Here is a 19,829-nt window from a genome sequence, read left to right as displayed (position 1 = left end):
ATATGCAAAATTTCCTCAACAGGTGATGTGATGATTATAATAATTGCTAGCATAGTATGCTCATATCTTTTAATATGCTTTAATGACTTTAATAACTGCATATAGTTATAAACTTGTTTCTATACGCAACTTCCGACACTAACTAGTATTTCTTTTCAATTATTCATATTTATAATTTGTCATATACTCTAACAAGGATGAGATATCAAACATTGAAACTAGACGCTAAGATCCTAAATAATCTGCTTGTTTAAAGAATGTATTGACAGTACAAGAAACTGATAATATGAATAAAATTTGCATAAATTAACTTCCTGTTTAATCTTAAGACTGTAGTACCAATCCATGTGTTCACGGACAATGCAACAATGGTCTCTCTGGATACACATGTTCATGTTTCCATGGATTCACTGGTTTTAACTGTGGCACAGGTAAGACACCTACCACATACACGCACACACATATATATTTGCTTTTGGAAATAAATATCAAAAACATAAATTTAAATCTAAAACTGCTAGAAATAGCTAACGTTCTAGCTAGCCTTTGGGTTATTTTGACTTTTCAGGTGCTAGTTCACCGACACAAAACATCTGAAAATGTAGTCCTCACTAAATTGTGAAATAAGATTATTATTTAGTAAGTACTATATAAAATATACATACACGTAATTAATATATAAACATACCAGTGTATGCAGCAAATTACCAAATGATAAATACACAATATGTGACTTTATTGAACATTGTGACCATATTTTACATGGGTTAACAATATGCCGACCCATATACAAATATATTGTGTAATTTATTGAAAAAATCATTCCTAACTTTTTGAAATTCATTTTCAGCTATAAATCGTAAGTATGAATATAGAAGATGTGCAATTTTTTTATTTGACTGCCGGCAATCACTACTCAACTAACTATATAGTGTTTTTAGACTTGTGTTAATATTCAAGTCCTTGTTCGTATAAATAGATAAGAAGATGTGGTTCTAGACAAATGAGACAACAATCCATCCAAGTCACAAAATTAGTAAAAAGTTATCCATTATAAGTCAAATTACGACTTAACCCAGATGCATTGACTCACACTGAACGGCAATCTATTAAGAGCCAATTACTAATGTAAAATCATTTAAACAGGAAAACTAACGGACAATATATATGAAAAACGAAAAAAGAGAAACATTTATGATCAAAATAAAAAACAACGACTACTGAACTATAGTTTTCTGACTTAGCACTGGTTCAAACAAATGCAGCAGATTTACAGGCACCTACCATCACATTAACCTGAAGTTTTATTTTGAACAACATGATTAAAAAGACATAAAAACAAAAAAAGTTAACATTCACTAAACGAATGCAGTTGTACGCAAGGATACTCGGGCACTAACTGCGACAAAGGTAGAACATTATTATAAGATTATAACATGAGATCAGTGTCCAACATTAATGATTAGTGAAAATCTTGCCGTGTAGAAATGTAATTGATTTAAAAGTTTTCACAACCCGCATTAATAATTTTTATCTTACATAATCAATACTAATAGTAAATAGGAAATAATATACGTATTGCAATGTACACCCTATGCAAACGTCACCATGTTTTATATTCAGTAGGGACTATCCGATTGAATTTTCCTCGGATTTTAGTATTTTTTGTGATTTTAATATTTGTTTTAACCTTACATATCGATAAACATGATAAAGTAGTACAAAATGAATATGACTTTTCAGTATTTCTTGTTCTTTGGTCACTATTAGTTTGATATTGTGTCTGTTGAATAATTTAAAAGTTTCTTTTAAATCCAAATCACTGGCAACATCCCCAGGATGTCCATAGTAGATTTGACCAAAAATTGCTAGAGACCCCGTATGGTAGTAATCATTGCTATGAAATAATCCGCCCTAAAAGATGAAATAAACCGTTTCACCGGTGACTGTAATGTCATGTGACCGTTCGACGCATGATAACTCGGGATACATGTTTGCATGTACTTGTTTTAACTGTAATACAGGTATAAAAGAGGAACAAAAAATACCAGTGGGACAGTCAAACTCATAAATCGAAAATAAACTGACAACGCCTGGCTAAAATTGAAAGAAGACACACAGACAAACAATAGAACACATGACTCAACATAGAAAACTAATGATTAAGCAACACTCACCACACTAAAAATAGGGATGAACTTAGGTGCTTCGGAAGGGTAAGCAAATATAATCGATACAACACAAATGTACACTCTTGTATTCGTTACGAGAGGTCGATATAATTTATCTATTTGATAAGTAAGAACTTTGATTAAGAATGTAAATTACTTAATGTTTTAAAAGTAAATCATACATTTCAGCGATCAACTGTAAATATTAATTTGTAGATAGACAAATATAGCTTGCACTTTAAATTGATTACATAGGTATTGGAAGATGTGGTATGAGTGACAATCAGACAACTCCCCATCCAAATAACAATATATAAACGTAAACCATTATAGATCAAGGTACGGCCTTCAACATCATGCATTTTGAAACCATGTAAACGAAAACATCAGCCAAGACTTATAATAAACATAGTTGGCGTTCAATTTGCATAAATACTCATTAGAAAGAGATGTGACATACCAAGTGGTCATATACAACTTATTAGTCGAAATAACTGAAACAATAAGAACAGAAAACACACATTGGTATAGAAACGAAATAATTTTAGTCCTGTTTCATCACGTTCCGTGCAGTAACGTTACATATCAATTTGATGTGTGCATGCATTACTGCCTGCTATCCAAAACCATGCTAAACATGTCAAGCTGATATACGTTTTGTGTATGAAAGTAATACATGCCACCCTTTACCTCATGTTGTAATGGCAAATTTATGTTCACACAACATGGTTTTTTTTATAATCTTTGCGTTTGACTGTTCCTCTGGTATCTTACGCCCCTCTTCTACACAAACACTTTCATTCTGCAGCCAAACTAATCAAAAATTTGAAATACATCAAGTGGAATTGACCTTGTGACTTTGACGAGTTATACGATACAAAAAACATGCTTTCGGAATGAAAATCATCATCACATGAAAGTGATCGTGAAATTGATTGTACCTTTCAATACATCAATTTTGAAGTCTGATCACTCGACAAACTAATTATCAAAACAGCTAGCGTACCCCTAACCCTTTCGCCCCTTAAAATATGCAAAATTTCCTCAACAGGTGATGGGATGATTATAATAATTGCTAGCATAGTATGCTCATATCTTTTAATATGCTTTAATGACTTTAATAACTGCATATAGTTATAAACTTGTTTCTATACGCAACTTCCGACACTAACTAGTATTTCTTTTCAATTATTCATATTTATAATTTGTCATATACTCTAACAAGGATGAGATATCAAACATTGAAACTAGACGCTAAGATCCTAAATAATCTGCTTGTTTAAAGAATGTATTGACAGTACAAGAAACTGATAATATGAATAAAATTTGCATAAATTAACTTCCTGTTTAATCTTAAGACTGTAGTACCAATCCATGTGTTCACGGACAATGCAACAATGGTCTCTCTGGATACACATGTTCATGTTTCCATGGATTCACTGGTTTTAACTGTGGTACAGGTAAGACACCTACCACATACGCTCACACACATATGTATTTGCTTTGGGAAATAAATATCAAAAACATAAATTTAAATCTAAAACTGCTAGAAATAGCTGTATCGGAATTGATTTTTAAAAGCATTTTTTCAATTTATTCAGTGCTGTTCAAACCATTGGGTTATGTCGGAGGTGATTCATTATCAGAGTGGACAACAGCTATTATTTACCTGAGAGAAAAACAATCGGTCTTCCGGACACCTGATTAATGTACTCGCTATGTAAACGGCATGTTGTCAGTATTAAGTCATTTCCACTATATAGAGTCTATTGCATTGTTTTGATAATTCATAAACAAAATGGGATAACAAAAATACCGAACTCAAAGGAAAATACCAAAAGTAAAAATTTCTCAAAGGGCAAAAGGTCAAACACATCACACGAAAGGTAAACAACTGTCTTGGAACAGGCAATTCCTCATTTAGAAAACTGTGGATTAAACCTAATTATACTGCTAATTAATCCTCTCATTTTTATAACAATCGAAAATAATTTAATTATTTTTGAAACAATGTCTGAGCAAAACTTACAGAAATTTCAAGGGAAAAAGTCACAAATTGAGGTACAGCAGTCAACATGGTTTTATAATTTATAATTTCTTTACACTTAAGTTAAACAACTTTTAAAGTAAACCATATATTTCAGCGGTAGACCGTGAGTATTAATTATTTGTAGATAGAAAAAGAGCTATTATGTTCTATAGTCTTTGTCAGGAAAGGTTGACACCGTGTTTTTGATCGAAAAAAAATAAACAACTAATATAACCGAATTCATTCGAAATGACGTTTTTCAGTTAGTAGAATCGATCATCTTTCAAAACTACCAATAATGTCCTACCTTCTTTGTGCTTGCACTGTAAAATCCTGACTTTAACATTAAAAAGGACTTTTGTTCATTGTATATCCGCCATAAATTGTTTCTTTGAGACTTTTTTATTTGCATAAAATACGTTTCTCTCAAGTTATATTCATGTCATTGATACAGTATCCCGTGGTTTTTGCATGTAACTAATTAAAATGACAAAAAGATCCGAGCGATCCCAGAAAATAGACTTCTCGTTAACACTTCCAGTATTAAAAGAGGGACGTACGATACCAAAGGGACAGTCAAACTCATAAATCTATTTTTTCTGTAGTTTTCTATGTTGTGTCATGTGTGCTGTTGTTTGTTTGTCTTTTTCATTTTGAGCCATGGCGTTGTCAGTTTTTTTTAGATTTATGAGTTTGACTGTCCCTTTGGTATCTTTCGTCCCTCTTTTATATATTAATTTGTTATGAAAAAAACCTTTAGGTAGCTTTACTAACCAATTATGAATCATCATTGCTGAACACATAATTCTTTTAAAAAGGTCTACCTGGATCGACTGAGTGTAGACGGAAATATTTGCCACTGGACTTTACTAAAACAACGATTCATTCATAAATGCATTACTAAAAAAGTGTAAGGTAAATTGTATTGTTCGTCTATTATCTCAGATCCATTAAAATAAACTTAGAAATAAAAAACATTACCCCCTTCTTTTGCTAAATACTCCTTAGAGAAGAAATACCATTCGAACCCAACAGAAAAAAAAGAAGTGTAGTAATCCTTAACATTTCAATCCTTTTTTTTCGTCTGCTGCATTCTACGTTTTCTAATGCGTAATCGAGATATCTTTAGTATCTACTGCAAATCATCAAAATTGCATTCATAAAGGAGCTACCACTTAAGGTAAAAAAGGGAGGTTAAATATTTTTCTAGCAAACAAATTTTGTTTTTAACATTTCTATTTCTATTTAACACTATAATGAAATTGGGAAACTCTGGATTCATAATATTGTTTTCATCTGTTAGACCAGAATATTTCTTTTATGAAATTAGAGGTCAGAATATTTTTCAAGGGAAAGTCCATTTTCCCCTTTGTTTTTAAATCAAATGCTACTTCCCTAACTGCTAGAAAAGTTGTCCGAAAAAAAAATTGCATTCAGTTCTACCTAATGATATTTAAATGACATTTAAAAATGTAGACAAATCTTATGTACAGGTAATTAGGAAAGGTGTAAAGATGTAAACAATTTAGTGTGACCAGTGACATCACATTAAACTAATTGTAAACATGTTTACTGTACATGGCGTTTGGTGTGAACACGGCCTAAGACTGTAAATGTATAAACGATGATATAATGCAAGTTCATAATAAATAAAGCGACTCACTTGCTTTTCTTCACTTCTTGTTTTAAGGACAAGGTTATTTGAATGTTCTCATTTTACATCTTATTTGATTAAAGCTGTTTTACTCTAACTTTGATCTTATCACTCAACAAAATATGGATCAACGCAATAAAAAAACCGAGTCCCCCATATTTACACAATACACATTTATAAAACTAATATAAAAAATTAAATACGTAGCACATGTATTTCATGCAATGCCAAGAAAAGCTGATTTAAGGCCGTGTTCACACCAAACGCCGTGTATAGTAAACATGTTTACAATTAATTTATTGTAATGGACACTAGTTTCACATTAAATTTGTTTACATCTATACACCTTGTTTAATTACATGTACATAAGATGTGTTCAGCATGTTCAGACTTGAAAACTATATGTTATTAAAATGTTCATTACGTAGAACCGAATGCAAAGTTTTTAGATATAAAAATCCTTCCCCCTTTTGAAGTTAAGTGGATGCTTCTTTATGAAATCCATTTTGATTATTTGCAGTAGTTTGAAAATACAAAATATGTTTCGAATACGCATTAAAAAACGTAAGCTTCAGCAGCGTGCTTACAGACGAAGAAAAGATGATTGAGATACAAGGGATCACTACATTTCTATCTTTTCTGTTTGTTTCAAATTGTACTTCCTCTCTAAAGAGTATCTGGCAAAGGAAGGTGTTTTTGAGTTAATTTAACGGATCTGAGATTTTAGACAAACAATACATCAACCTCACTCTTTTATATGATGCATTTTTGAGTCAAGAACAGTGGCAGATATTTCTGTGTGCTTCAAGTCGATTCGGGAAGACCTTTTCAAATGAATTTTGTGTTCGGCAATGATGCTGTTTTGCGTTTTAATAAGGGTTTTAATAAAGCTACGTTGGGTCTTTTTTCAAACAAATAAATATATCAAGTTAAGACAAATATTTCTGTAAAGAACTTTATTAATAATTGTTATAATTACTCTTCAACTTTGTTCTTGTTTGGATTTATAAATATTTTGATATGAGGTCACTGATGAGTCTTATGTAGAGGAAACGCGCGTTTGGCATACTACATTATAATCCTGGTACTTTTGATAACTAATTATAGATATTAATTTTATCCAAAAAAACGTTTCCTCCTTAAATGTACACGGTAAAACTAATGTCCTATATCCTTAGTTTTGTGTACACTTAACCTACACATGGCCTACATTGATTTTCGACTGTGTGTAGACAAAACATGATTTAAACAACATGTAAACAATGAGTTTTATCAATGGGAACGCAATTGTGTTTAGTTTACGTGTGAGTTACACTAACACAATACCGAGTTTAGGTGAAAGATGAAACAGTTCATGGAGGGTACAACCACATATTAACATACATTTCAACAACTTTATAGTTATTAAGGTATGAGGCTTATAATTTGATACGCCAGATACGCTTTTAGTCTACATTTTTTATATGATATGTTATATAATTTCTAGTTTTTAAATATATATTCTATCACATTCATCTGTCCGTTATCATGTGTATGTATTCAAAGAGGAAGCTAAATTTTATATAGTGATTTTTTGTAGACTGCAAGTCCAATCCTTGTGAACACAACGGATCTTGTCTTAATTCCCCATCTAGATATTTATGTACCTGCCAACAAGGATACACCGGTCAACAATGTCAACAATGTATGTATTAACATCATTTGTAACATTTTTAACAAACAACCCATTAAAATTAGATACCACACTCAATGATGAGTCAACAAGGGCAATATATAAAACAATAGTAAAGAAACGATCGACTGTATCAACCAAACAAATGTGTGGAAACAAACCATCATATTTCTGAATTTGAACAGGCATTTTCCAAAGAAAGCAAACTTAACCTCACTCATGTATGGTAAAGATATATTGATCGTTACAAACTAAGCATGACTTGCGTCCTACATAACGATTACGTGTCGTTCATAAATGATAGACATACCAACCGATTCCTAAGCTGTACGTGATTATATGATCAATGTTATTTTCATCTATAAAGAAAGCCGATTCTTCAGATAAATTAAAACATGGAAGTGAAGTCCTCACTGGCAAGAAAAAAACAGACAAAAACAAAAATGAATAAATAGAAAGAAGTCAAACGAGCCGCAGACATTAACATAATCCTAACTTATTGTATTCAATCCACATGACGTGTAACAGATAACCCTTATTGTTTAATAGGTCAAACATACCGAACTAAAATAGAATCTTTTTTCAAATGGCAAAATCAAAGCTCACATATATCAAACTATTTGAGTGTCTATCTAATAAAAATATTCAAGATAACCATTATCACTCAAAAGTTTCTATGTTAACCATAATTTCTTAATCTTTATATTTTCAACCATCACTTATTAAACCGTTGAACGCACGCTCCAAATTTTGATTGGTTCAATCCAGTTTCTTTACCTGTGTTAAACATTTTTTGGGTGTTTTTTCTATATGTTTAATTAAGTCGACAAGTTCTGGATCACTAGTTTTATCAAAGTATATACAAATAATGTTGTGAACACACATACTAATGCACTGTGTTTTCTATTTTTTGCATTCCTTAGTCATTGATCGTAAGTACTTGTTTATCTTAATAACATGTGTTATACTTTATCATTTATACAAAGAACAATCGTAACGCTAAGCCGGATTTGTTCTTTCGAACAGCGGTATACTACTGTTGCCTTTATGAACCTAGTTTATATTTGATGACTGCTAGTAATGATGAAAAATTGTTATTATTGCAAAGCAATGTAATATTTCCCACAGCAAGTAACCAAAAGTTGCATTCTAATACTGCACTAGTGCAATAAATCTTCAAAATTCATGACGTCATCAACGACAAAATCTTAGTTTGAACCAATTTTTCTTTTCAAATATTATATTGCGATACAGTAAAAGGGTTATTGCATGAATTTTGGGGAATATTGTCCGTCGTAGAATTTTATATTGCACTCACAAGCTCGTGCAATATAAAATTCTACTCGGGATAATATTCCCCAAAATTACACAATAACCCTTTATTATGATCCAAATGATGGTAATATTGATAATGCAAGTATATAAATTGTCTATTAAAAAACAAACTGTTAACAAAAATGAAATTTCATGATTTTCGTTTGAATAAAATTGAGAATAGATATGGGGAACATGTTAAAAGGACAACAACCCGACCGATAACAGCCGAAGGCTATAAATGGGTCTTCCACGTAGAGAGAACATTGCACATCCGGTGGTAGGTCACAGCTACATATCTAATGTAATGTTATTATTCAAGTTTAATATGTATAAAACTTCAGAGACGGATCGAGTCACAATGTCAGATTTAACGGCTTTGATTTCAGTCTGAAGTACCAAAACAACGGTTATCGCAACGTTTAATAAATTTTGGTTTTTTAATGCTCTTGACATTCGTGCTTGATTTGAGTCGTAAGTCTAATGTAGAAGAATTATGTGTCTGGTGTACAAAAGCCTTGTATCTTTGAAGATTTGTTGATATATGGAGAAACCCTTCAATTAATCCGTATTGTCATGTATTGCTATAACCAATTTGACTGTCTATTTTATCATTGATATGGTTACATTTATAAATAAACTGTTTATAAATATTGAATTTTTGAAATACTAACTTAGGCTTTTCTACCTCAGACATGGATTACCTTAGCTGAATTTGGCAAAACTTTTAGAAATTTTGGTCCTCAATGCTCTTCAACTTCGTACTTTATTTGGCCTTTTTAACTTTTTTGGATTCGAGCGTCATTGATGAGTCTTTTGTAGACGAAACGCGCGTCGGCATATATACACAAATTAGTCTATTAGGAGTTTATTTGTACCTGATGCTTAAGCATGTCAACCAATATATGCTGTGAAATAGACGTTACGAAAATGTACTAATAACACTTAAACGGTAGAAAATGAAACGACCTTGAAACTTTTAAACTTTTACTGTCTTTCTTTTAGTTCGTCTCCTTATTTTTCTTATTTCTTCAGTTTGTTACAATTGTGTTGTAATGTGCTCTTGTATACCTTATAAATATGTAAACTGGAGACTAGCTATACATTTTGAACACATTATATTAAACAGATTGTTTCCCTGATCCGTGTAATGGAAAAGGAAAATGTATCAATACACGAAGTGCGTTTGTCTGTCATTGCCACAATGGGTATACTGGATCAACTTGTAACCAAGGTAGTTACGCATCATCAATAAAAAAAACCCTTACAACAAATCACCAAAAAATAAGCGCCCATTAGTATTTCAAGTATAAACTAGTGAAACAATGTTTAGTACATACTTTACTACACCGTCTATTGATCTACAATCTCTGATGAAGGACAAAAAGAAAGGCATCGACGGGACTACGAAAACTATATTAATATACATAATAATAAGGGTGACAAGTAGGCCGAATGGTATTGGAGCTTTACTTAGGGAAGGCGATATTGCGATGATACTACAAATGCATTGTTTCGCATGCAGCTGTTTGTCACGAATATCATATGTTGTTGGTAAAAAACTTATACATTGTCATTAATCATGTTAATGTAATATTTCCTATTTTCCTATTCATTTTACTTTTGATCCTCCTAATAGTGGGTAACAAACGAAGGGCGAAAGATAAGTGAGGGACAGTAAAACTCATAGATCAAAAATAAACGGACAACGCCATGACTAAACACAAAAATATTTAACATTCGTTATAATCAACCTCTACAATACCAATTCAGCAACTTTGTCAGTAAAATGTTTCTAACGTGATTTAGTGATGAATGATGATGCTTTCAGACTTCGTTTGATGTTAAGATTCATGTCATTGATTCTTACCGTCATTTTTATATGTGTCAGTTATTTCAACAACGTATTTTCTTTTTTGCAGTTGTTGACTGTAAGTATATGATCTATAACTTTAAAGTTGTTTGCTCCTGTTGTAGGCCGTTTTATACATGTATTGCCTTTAAAAAGTTTCCCCGCTAGCCCTTACTCTTCTTTTCATAATTTTATAACATATTTCCAAAAGGCCATATTTGAAAATTTTATGAATTCTTGTCATTTTTACATAATTTTGAATGAAAAAAAGTGCCAATGCTAAATGTATGAAAAAATCTGACCCCCCCATATTTTCAGTTGAGTATATATCAAGAACGAACACACGGACATTATTTTTTACTGATTTTTTTGTTCCTTTTTGTATTGTTTATATACTAACAATTTGTGACAGTCTTTTAAAAAGCTTGTTATTTTAAAACAGAGTAGCGAACATCGTTAAACTCAATATCAAATACATTACAAAAATGCATCTGTTGTATTTGGCAAAACTTTTAGGAATTTTGGTTCTCAATGCTCTTCAACTTCGTAATTTATTTGGCCTTTTTGTCTTTTTTGGATTCGAGCTTTACTGATAAGTCTTTTGTAGACGAAACGCGCGTCTGGCGTATATACTAAATTTAGTCCTGGTATCTATGTTTTATTGAGTTTATTGTAAAATAAATGTGATATTTTGAGCTTGAAGTGTCTTTCCTAATCGATTTTGATATTTTAACATTGTTAAACTACTGTTGCCTTAGTTTGCCGTAGACAAATTATACTAATTCAAAGATCTGAAAAATATCATGGTTTTTATAACATTGGTAATCATAGAACGATTTTGTATTACACTTTGTTAACAGGTTGAAGGAACCAAAAGTGAAACGCACAGTTTCTAGTACTATCAAAAAGGAATTTACATAAAAAAGACTCCAAAGAATATTTTGTTGGGTTTTGCATTGCTGATTCCTTGAAGTATCTTTCAATTATATGGAAAAACTATATTGTATAACGAGAGAACACAGTTTAGTTTAAAAAGAAAGTTTAGCAAGCATGTAAAAATTAGATTTTATTCGTTTATAATAAACACAAAACGTTAATGAATAATATAGATGTACTAATTACAAACATTTATATATTTCCAAATTCCCTTACACCTTAGACTGTGCTGCCAATCCTTGTATACATGGAATGTGTTCTATTAACATCGCAGGATATACGTGTGCATGTGATCCTGGTTATGAAGGAACAAATTGTGACACCCGTAAGTAAAATTAAATACCCTTCATCGAATATTTCTAGGACATCGGTGGCCGAGTGGTCTAATTAGTTACTACTGTAATCACTAGCTAGTCATAACTGAGGTTGTGAGTTCGGACCCAACTCATGTGGGTGCACTCGACTCCAATCAATTGACTAGGATTGTCAGTTTAACTTTCGAAGGTTGGTTTTATTTTCCCGGCACTCCGGCTTCCTCCACCAATAAAAAATAACCGCTACGAAATAGTCGAAAGCGTGCTTAAAAGTGGCGGTATAACACAAAAAAATCGAAAATCAAATCTAGCTAGTAAAACATCAACCTTAAACTCAGCCGCACATAAATATTTTTGTTCAAAGTCATGTTATTCGATGTTGATGTAACATAGCTGGTATTCTCTTTAAAACATTTTTTTAAAAAAGGTCTCCGCTATGACCAACCATGACATATTGTAAAGTCAATTGTCCATGTAATGTTTCTATTTGGCATATTCAAGACAATAACAATCAAAACCAAGGAGTAAACAAAGACTCGTCAAACCAACAGACATTTACATGATTTACATCAACAGTTAAAAGCTGGGAGTAAAATTAGGTGCTCCGGAAGGGTAAGCATTTCTTGCACCGTAAATTAAGAATAAAGACGCTGTACGCGTGTAGTACATATTTATATTGGTGTGTACCCTGGGAAATATCATCGTCGTTAAAAAAATATTGTATACCAGATGCTTATTCCGTCAATTTACATTAATGTTAAAATAGGCATTTAAAAATGTTACCAGACAAACTAATTAGACTGGTGTCTATCATATTTGTTTTCACATCATACTGTCATTTAAAAATTGGCGTAACACCAGGCAATAAATGTTATGAGATTATTACAAGACAATGCTAGCGAAATGTTTTAATGTTTCATTAATAAATATGTAATGGCATGTGTTAACTGTTTAACGTATACATATATTTACATATATTTACATTAATACAAATCTTTACTTTTAGTACTTAATCGTAAGTATAAGTTTTATACAATATTGTATATCTGCATCGTCATGTACAAGTTTCCGTTTCTTAACGTGTTTCAAATACATTTTGTAGCAGTTTGTTATTTGTCTTTCATTAAAACCATACGATACCCATTTTAAAGACAGATAACAGAAATAATATACTTTAAAGTTATTTAAAACCTAACGGCAGAAGTAAACTGACAATATCGTGGCAAACTTAATTAATTCAACTAAAATTTAAGAAATCTTGAAATAGTAATTTAAACACAGCACAACTATTTTATATTTATTAACCTAGTTTTGATATTTTTTAAAGGGAAATATTGTCTTTGTCAATGTTTGCGTTCGCTTTTAGTTTATATTATTTAAGATTGAATAAAATTTATTCTATTTTGAACTAAGTTAAAATTTGTTGGAACATAAATCAAAATTAATTTCATACAGATCATCATTTTGAAAAATATATGTACAATTTTACTGATAATGTGACATTTTGCTCTTGTTTGGATCAATTTGATTTCTAGATTGTTCAAAACAACCATGCGTAAATGGCAGATGTGTGAATGGTGCAACAAAATTTTCATGTGTATGCAACACTGGTTACGAAGGTCCAACGTGTGCTCAACGTAAGTTCAGAATGATAATTATTTTTATTTTATGCGGCTGTCGCGTTTTTCTTTTTTACTAAATTAGAAAGGCGTTAAGCCAAACTTTGGAAACCCAAGCATGTGATGAGCTACGTGACAGACATAGAGTTAACAAGTAACATCCAGTTCATATAATATCAGCTTAGTCTGAGGAAGTCTTAACCACTCAGTGTTATCAAATATCATATTAAAAACTGTTGCAATGATATTAAGCTTATAACACAAATTGTTCTTTAAGATGTTCAATATATCATAATAACTTTAAATTAAAAAAAAATCGTAAACTTATGTCTGTAAAGTGATTACAGTATATATGGAACAAACTATACATTTAATGTTGTATTCAGCTCAAACCTTTATTTTTCCCTTTTTATGTATGGGTTATGAAGTAAGGATTAAAACGACTTTATTGTTTATAAGAATTTGATCTTTTCCAATTATAACACAATACAATATATCTTTATATACTAAAAATAAGTGTAACGCAGCGACATTAAGGTGATTTTCCCGCAAAACCGAATAAAAAAATAGTGCAGGAGTTATTTCCCCTATCTGGATCAACATGTTTAATGGCGGGCGACTTTTGACGTTGCAGACACAGTTATAAATGTAGCAATAGGTAAGTTTTGAGTATCGCATAAATGATGAAATATATCACATATGGTGTCTTTTTTCATATTATAATGTATTTTCACATCAAATAATAGAAATAATTTGAATGAAAGCTGTATTTATCAAAAGAAAGATCGCAAGCGGAGTTTAAGCTCCGCCCACTGTTTACCTTATTTGGAAAATCTATGTAGCCGAGAAGCTTGCAGTTTGCAAGTCTGTTAATTGAAGATAATTGAAGCAGCCTGGCACTTGTCAGTTGATATTTAAACGACCTGGTTGAAGAAACTAATGAGAAAAAATGGAAAATTTATTCAATATGATCCAATGTCTGGGCAAAACATGATTTAGCAGGATAATTATGGTGTAATGTATCGCTTTCAGGTATATAATCTCGAGATATACTAAAATTATGCAGACGGCATGGCTTGTGCATAGGACAGAAATATAAACCACGTGTTGCAATATTTAATTTCAACCATGGCCAGTATCAATCCTTTTTATACGAAAGACACAGAAACACGGGGGTCCTTCTTCATAGGGGTCCACACAAATTATCAAGTTTTTTACCCCACTTTTTGGGGGGTTTTCGACCCCAGAAAAACGTGTTTATCCCACAAACCTGGGACCACCCCATGTTTCATGACTTGAGCCCAACCTGTTCATCTTGTGTCAGATAATTTAGGAAAATGACAAATAGCATAAAAAAAACATGTGCCTGTGCCACTGGCCTGTGTCTCTTGTCACCTTTTTAACTGTATAATGATAATATGCATAAACTGTATTATAAATGGCAAATACATGTATAATTTTCAATTGATTATAATTATTAATTGGAAGATAAAAAAGATAAAAGCTTCCAATTAATAATTATTAGGACATATCTTGCCATTGATTCGGTAATTATATAATTTGCCGGGGCTTATTATTCTTCATCAAAACTACTCCAAATAATTATGACGAGTTGAAAAGCTGTTATATTTTTTTTCTCTTTAAAAAAAAACTTAGCTAAAAAAAGTAAGGCGTCGAGGAAAAAAAAGAAGCTTTTCAAGATTAAAGTAAGGCGCGTCAAAGTAAAGAAAAATAAAATAGCTTTTCAAGGCGTCATAAATATTTGGACAACATCGAAACCACCTTTAAATTTCAATTCATCATCCCTAACAAACATTTTTATTTGTTCGTCTGTTATTGATAATAGTCCAAATAATTAAGACGTCTGGCAAGACTATTTTTATTTTTATCTGAGACACCAGTAGGAAGGCATCCAAGAAAAACATTTAAATAGCCTTGCCAGATGTCATAATTATTTGGACTAGGTCTGAAATTAAGCAGTTCATGTACATATATAATTGTAACCTCCAAAAGTTCCAAAGTTAGCTTTATCATTTTTTGTAGCACAGCTCACAGCTAAAATAAAATAGTATTTTTATTTATTTTTTTGGCATGATTTAGAGTCAGGGGTTTTATCCTGTCAAGGGCCGAGTTTACCTGTATTTTTAAAGATTGTATTATTTCCCTTTGTTATTTGTTGGAAAAAATGGTGGCAAAGTATTTATTTCTTCACACGAGATGTGAAATTTTTTTAAAAGAGCTGCCATATTAATGATTGTGAACATTCAGTGACATTAGGATGTATCATGCAATTGACTTATATTATTGGCAACACTACAAAAATGTAAATGTACTTTTGACTCGACTTTTCACTTTACAACGGAAATGAAATGACTATTTAAAGGGTCAGTGCTCAAAAAAAGGGTAGGTCAGGTAAACAGACTTATATACATGATATATATAAATATATATATTGGCCTAAGAAAAGACTAAAAGAAGCAATGATCTGAGGCTAATTAATATATAGTTTGCTCATCATGACTGCCTACTTTGACATATTATTTTTATATATATATGTCTTTTGGAAAATGTTGTTTGTGCTGTTTTTTTACCCTTCTACAAAAAAAATTGTTTTACATGCACACGTATAAAAATTGCGGTTTTTATCCAATGCAATCATAGGTTTAAACGTAGTTTTCAATTTAGACTCGTATATATATATTTATAGATAATAATTATTATCAGTTATAAATTGAATAGTCACTGCATGCACTTTCCCTCTAAAACACATGTTTGACATCAAATATCTAAACTCTGTCCCTGTTCAGTGTTGGTTGGAATTAAATCCATCACTCAAAGCTATATATCCCCAGTAAACAGAATCTATATCTAGTCTCTAGTCAGACTGACTATATATTAAAGTTCTGTCTGTCTGTTCCATGAATTTTTTTCTTTGCACCTTTCTCAGGAAAATTACAAGGATTTCTGAAATTTGCTTTCAGGGTTTATGTATGAGTTAGCAATACCATGTGATGCTTTTTCATCTTATAAATCACTCAACAACTTCCTGTGTACCTTAAAATTGTTAAAGTTTAAGGGGGTATCATAAGTTATCAGTAGCTCACAGATTCACTTGTTTGTTTCTGATTATTTTTTTTTATTTTTTGTTTGGGGAGGGAGCTGCCAAGCTATTTTGAGTAGTGCTCTCAGCACTTCTAGTTAATCATAAATTAGCAACATCTGTATCATGACATTAGTTCATTTAATTTGCATTATAAACAAACTTGTGTGGCAAAAGTAATTTCTTTATATTAAAAAAAATTATGATTCATTATCATGATCATACATGTTACATTTGCTATGGACGTATGAAATTATTAAACGTGTTGTTATCAATTTTTCAAAAGTATATTATATTACAATTTTTTCTTAGCTTGCCTGAGAATTACAGGACTGAAGTAACAGTATGGCATTCAAGCTTTGATGAAATATAAAGTAATGGTTTGAATTTGGGATCTTTATTATAGACAGGTAAATTGTTTATCCTGCAATTATCTAACTGTTGTACAATGAGACAACTCTCCTCAAGAGTCTTAAGTGAAACAGAAATTAAAAACTATAGGTCACCATTTAGGCATAATGGCCTTCAACAATGAGAAAACACAGAAAAGGCCACAAATCATAAACGTTTATAAACAAGGAGAAAACTAATGGCCTAATATATGTGGGGAAAATGAATGAACAAACAAACAACAAATGTTTAATTACAGACACAGTCATACATATATGTACAGGATGTATCTCATTTTTATAAGAACTGACATTCTGAAATCTATACATGTATCACACATAAGTAACTGTACAAGTATGTAAATATTTTCTGAAATAGCAATTATTGATATCACAACTTTCCATTCTTCATTAATTGCAATACAATAGTTTATGTACCCAATATAAATGATCATGATAATTTCTTAATTAAAAATGAAGCTTCTGTACCAGCAATAGTATTTATTTACACAGACATGACAGATACACCTAGGCCTATAATAATACATGTATACTGAACTTGCTACATGTAGCTCAAATTTCTTGTGATCATGTTGATATTGAAGTATTCCTGTCATTGTTCACATTTGGAAAAGGAGATATAAAATAATGAAGTTAAACATTATACATAAATTTAAATATTTATAACATAGTGCACCTTTTAAAAATGCATGTGGAAAACTTATATTTTGTTCAAATGTTGAATGAAGACATTAATACTACAGGTAAAAAAGGATGGAAATTATTTCGTTAGAATTTTAATCGTACCTTTTTGAAGAGGTATGTTTGCACTAACTTTGAATTACTTTTTTCATTTTGAAAACTTCAGTTGATAAACATGTATACATTGTACATGTATTATATTTGGATTTTTTTTATTTCAGGGATGAAGATCTAGACCTTAATAGACCTGCAGTCAGACACCAGTTAAAAGTTGCTTATAACTCATCATGGCCATTACCATGACTATGGAAGATGTGATAAAAATTTGTTTAGAAAGCTACCAAATATGTTTGTGAAAAAAAAGACAGCTATTCCACATAATGTACCGTTCTAAGCAGAAGCATTGACAGTTTCAAGACCAAATGAATTGGAATTTAGTGAAAAACCGAGGAATATTAATTGGACAATTTAACTTCTTTTTCATCATTATTGAAGTTGATGTTTTTATCTCAGTTAAAATGATGTCCAAATATACATAATGGCAGTTCAGAGATTTGTGAATATTCTTAGAATAGGAGCTGCAAAAAGGATTTCAGTTAAAAAATTGTGTTTCATTGATGTAAAAAATGGAATTTGTTGTCTCTTTCATGAAATCTTTTTAAAAAATCTACAATATCTAACCAAGATGAGTGAGAGATCTACAACAAGACATGCCATTCAGTTGAATTGTAATCATGTTAAAGAGGAATTTTGAAATATAAATTTATAAGTCTTATATGAGTGTTTTGTTATTTTTATGGCGATTACAGGCGATTCAATATAAATATTAATCATACCAGTATTAAGACTTAATACAGATATGTACATGAGATATGTGCATGTAATAATAAAAGTAAGAATATGACAAATGATTACCAATGAAACAACTCTCTCCCTCAGGGAACAAATAGTCATATGCATGTACATTTATGTATTGGCCACCAGAGAACAAGAAAATCATATTTTGTCATGATTTATATTTCAATCTCATTTCATGACACACAAACTTCAGGTTTACAAAAGGTTCAAAAGCATAATAAAGTGTTTTAATTAAGTTGTTGGTCAAATTGATGTTGGCCTTCAATGCTGAGCAAGACCTCTATACAAGACTACAAGTGTAACAGCCCCAAATGTTTGAACCAAACAAAATTGTATTTTTCTTTGTTTGCATTTGTATCATGATGCTATAATTTTGTACATCTGTACCTTTATATACATGTACATCATATGTTCATGTGTATTTAACTTTTCTACAGGTATACATGTACTTGGAAATGGGAATTATATTATATTAGTCATGTCCCCTTTATCATGATTCATTCATCTGATTACCATATTATAATGTATACATATATCATGATTCCTTCATTTGATTACCACATTACAGTGTATACATGTATGGCAATGAGACAGCATTCCCAACACACAGACAGAAATCAGTTTCTTCTTATTTTAAATTTAAATGTATCATACTCGTTTATATTTATGTACATATATATAGTTAGTACATCTAGAATTTGATACAAAAAATAAGATGTCATGATGTGGTATAATTGCCAATGAAGCTTTAAACTGCTTAACAATTAAGTTGTGTTAATTTTATGAATTGGTCAGGTAAAGATTTACCCATGACTTTTGGTAGGCAGTAGTTTTATAAGTGTTTACATGTATATACATGTATCATTTTTACTTTCCTACTGACTTTTTGGTCCTGTCTCCTACATGTATATCATTATTCATTCATCTGAAACTTTTTGATTGTGTATGTTAAAATAGTTACATGTACAAAAATGTATACATGTATATATATTAGGCATGTTGGTTATTAATTAATGTATTTGTATATACATTGTATACATGTATACTGGAACATAGAATTTCTTTTATTCTGACAGAAAAGAAATACCCTTTTCAGTTGGCTCCAATCTCCGCAATGAAAACATGATTGATCATGTTGATTGTGTTGAATGTCGCGTAAGCACTTGCAGCTTTTTCTTCGCTGTCCATTTGTATTGGTGGCCACTTTGTACAGTAGGCA

The 19,829-nt window shown here is 31.1% G+C and overlaps 1 protein-coding gene and 2 long non-coding RNA genes across 4 annotated transcripts in view; 2 read left to right on the top strand and 1 right to left on the bottom strand.

The window, feature by feature from the left end:
• Positions 1-329: 329 nt before the first annotated feature.
• The window catches only part of LOC143057664 (uncharacterized), a 90,801-nt gene continuing 71,301 nt past the window's right edge, over positions 330-19,829 (bottom strand). Inside the window, exons 2-3 of the long non-coding RNA XR_012972780.1 lie at positions 3,532-3,640; positions 330-440 (exon numbers count right to left, since the gene is read on the bottom strand). This is a non-coding gene — a long non-coding RNA (uncharacterized LOC143057664). The remainder of the gene's footprint in view (positions 441-3,531; positions 3,641-19,829) is intronic.
• Positions 11,858-19,829, top strand: part of LOC143057662 (uncharacterized) — a 31,204-nt gene continuing 23,232 nt past the window's right edge. Inside the window, exon 1 of the mRNA XM_076231019.1 lies at positions 11,858-11,957. Within this exon, the coding sequence (XP_076087134.1) occupies positions 11,876-11,957 (82 nt within the window). The 5' untranslated portion in view covers positions 11,858-11,875. The remainder of the gene's footprint in view (positions 11,958-19,829) is intronic.
• Positions 14,089-18,527, top strand: LOC143056971 (uncharacterized). Of its 2 annotated transcripts, XR_012972581.1 has the most exons (3): positions 14,089-14,219; positions 16,974-17,071; positions 17,974-18,527. It is a non-coding gene; the product is annotated as an uncharacterized LOC143056971 (long non-coding RNA). The 2 variants fall into 2 exon arrangements; XR_012972582.1 differs by lacking the exon at positions 16,974-17,071 and having other exon boundaries at positions 14,157-14,219.

The sequence above is a fragment of the Mytilus galloprovincialis genome, chromosome 13 (genome assembly GCF_965363235.1).
Source record: "Mytilus galloprovincialis chromosome 13, xbMytGall1.hap1.1, whole genome shotgun sequence".
Lineage (NCBI taxonomy): Eukaryota > Metazoa > Mollusca > Bivalvia > Mytilida > Mytilidae > Mytilus > Mytilus galloprovincialis.
The sequence above is the reverse complement of the archived record's forward strand: the minus strand, read 5'-3'. Positions and strand labels throughout refer to the sequence as shown.